General features: G+C 58.3%; 1 protein-coding gene across 1 annotated transcript in view; it reads left to right on the plus strand.

Moving 5' to 3' along the window:
- Positions 1-1,242: 1,242 nt before the first annotated feature.
- ELOVL6 (ELOVL fatty acid elongase 6) overlaps positions 1,243-2,387 on the plus strand; it is a 152,892-nt gene continuing 151,747 nt past the window's right edge. Inside the window, exon 1 of the mRNA XM_004703308.3 lies at positions 1,243-1,384. Coding sequence (XP_004703365.1) covers positions 1,296-1,384 — 89 coding nt within the window. The 5' untranslated portion in view covers positions 1,243-1,295. The remainder of the gene's footprint in view (positions 1,385-2,387) is intronic.

Below are 2,387 nucleotides of genomic sequence, written 5' to 3' on the forward strand. Positions count from 1 at the left end.
ATTCATTCGTTCTTCTTAATTTTAACTTTACAAATAAACCCACAGATTAAATTATGAGGCACCTCCATGTCTCACAATTTACCATTCTTTTGGCAGAAACGGGTGGAGGGACAAACAGACTAGAGTCTACGTTTCCCTTCTGGAAGAAACAGGCTTGTTTGGAAACAGGTTAAAACGTGGGTGTTGCTATAGGGCCAAGGGCTCAGTAGGGGTGACATTACATTTAATCTTCTCTTCCGACATTTTTCTGGTTTACCACCACCTACCACAAATAAAGCGAAATGACTCATGCATACAAATAAAGTGTGTGCCCTGGACCAGTTGGTCCAGTTCTACTATCTGCTAACTTCTCTGCCCCCGTGGTCTCCATTCATTAACTCTCCCCCTTCCCGAACAGAAACCTTCCAAACCCCTCTCCCTCTTCCGGCTACTCTCAGGTCTCGGCTCCCCACCCTGCTCATCCTTCAGCATCCCGGCCCCGGGGAGATTAGGAACTCAGCGCGCCGCCCAGCCGCGGGTAGGCAGGCGGGAGTCTCGGCCCGAGCGTGGGCTAAGGGTGGGGGTGGGGGCCGAGCCCAGGGAGGTGGGGTGCGCGTTCCCTTCGAGTGTGATCTCTCTCTCTCTTGCGAGAGAACTGGCAGACTGTACAGTTTCTCAATCGCCGACTCGCCTAGCTGGCCAGTCCGCGCGCCTCTGGGCTGCGCCCCGCATGCTGAAACTCCATTCAAAGGCTGGGCGAGGCGGCCCACGAGGGTGGCACCGGGACACACCGTGGTGACCCGGAGCCACCGTCCTCCCTCTCAGAGCCCCTCCTTCCCCGTCCCCCTCGCACCCCCGCACCCCCCTCCTCCCCATCCCTGCAGGTCAACCAAACTGGCCCCGGGGCAAGCGAGGTCTGGCTGGCTCCCTCCCGCCTCACAAAGGGTTACTTTTTCCGGTCGCACGAGGGGGAGGAGATTTCCCCGTAGACTACTAAAAGGGGCGATGGACAAACGTGCGGGCACTAAGACCGCAAGGCATCCCTTTTCTCCGCCGGTGGATGCGGACGCCGACGGGAGCAGAGCCCCGGACCGTGGCGGAGCGAGCCGAGGCACGGGCAATGCTCCACCCTGGCTAGAGCTGGGACAGGCTGGGCGAGCGAGGAACGAGCGCCCGCCTCTGACCGCGCGGCGAGGGGAGGACGCAGGGGGGTGGGTGGGGGGAGCGAGCAGACAGGCGAGCCCACGAAACCCAGCGCTTTACAGATTATTTTATTTTGTATAGAGAACACGTAGCGACCCCGAAGAGCAGCCCCAATGAACATGTCAGTGTTGACTTTACAAGAATATGAATTTGAGAAGCAGTTCAACGAGAACGAAGCCATCCAATGGATGCAAGAAAACTGGTAGGTGATGCTTGCCGCGTGATACTGCTCCCGGGAGCCCTGCGCGGCTCGCCGGTTCCCTTTCATGTCGGTAGTCCCGGCTTCTGGGCGTGAATGGAGCGTGGACCCGCGAGCTGGGCTACACGAGCCCTCGGTTCCCGGGGTCCTGGGCTGCGGGAAGCGTGAGTCTGTGGGTGCCCCCTCGGTGTACCGCGGCCATCCGTGCGCCTTTAGTACAGATTATATAACACAGACCCTCCGTGTGTGCACAGAGTAGATGTGTCTGCGCGCCGGGGAAGGCGGGAGAAATGTCACCGTCCGGATCGCCTACCTGGGTTACCTCGTACTGCTCTAGATTTGGGTTTTCTCGCGTGGCCTCCCGGCAGCCGCGGGCTAAAGGCGGTGGAGGGAGGATCGGCCGCGGGCTCCCTTAACCCTCTCCCGCCCGCCACCCCCTCGGCCTCTTCCCCATCCCTCGTGCCCTTCCTTTCTCCTTGCAGCTCTCCGACTTCCCTGCCCTCCTGGCTCTGCCACTCCCAGCACCATGCCTCCATTCTCCAACCCCTTTCCGGTTTTAGCAAGAGGCCGGGGTGGGGGTGGGGACGAGGGGGTAGGGAGAGGAGGGGACAATGAGAACTGTAATAAAAATGAATGAAACAGAGCGAGTGGAGCCACGCCATTAGCCATCATAAGTTTCTTTTTCACGGTCAAAGCCTGTGGACATACTCGCTTCTAATTCCGTGGGAAGGTGCCGATTGGAATCGAAAGAACAGGTTGAAAAGCAAGACCATCCAAAGCCCCTCTTGAGAGCCCTCTTCGCCGGAAAAAAAAGTTCTCATCGGAGATAGCATCTTTCTTGTTTACTGTCTTCCCTCCACCGGTGCTTTTGAAAATTCTGTGTGAGAGGCGATCCAGTGTCACCTTGCAATATTGAGCAGGGAGGGTGTGCTCACCTCGCTCCTTCCTTGCAGACAGCACCCCCCCCCACCCCCCCCGCTGGTCCAATAAAAGGGAAACCCTACGC

This window comes from Echinops telfairi, unplaced genomic scaffold, assembly GCF_000313985.2.
Source record: "Echinops telfairi isolate 266 unplaced genomic scaffold, ASM31398v2 ScPeMD7_7468;HRSCAF=8506_0, whole genome shotgun sequence".
Classification (NCBI taxonomy): domain Eukaryota; kingdom Metazoa; phylum Chordata; class Mammalia; order Afrosoricida; family Tenrecidae; genus Echinops; species Echinops telfairi.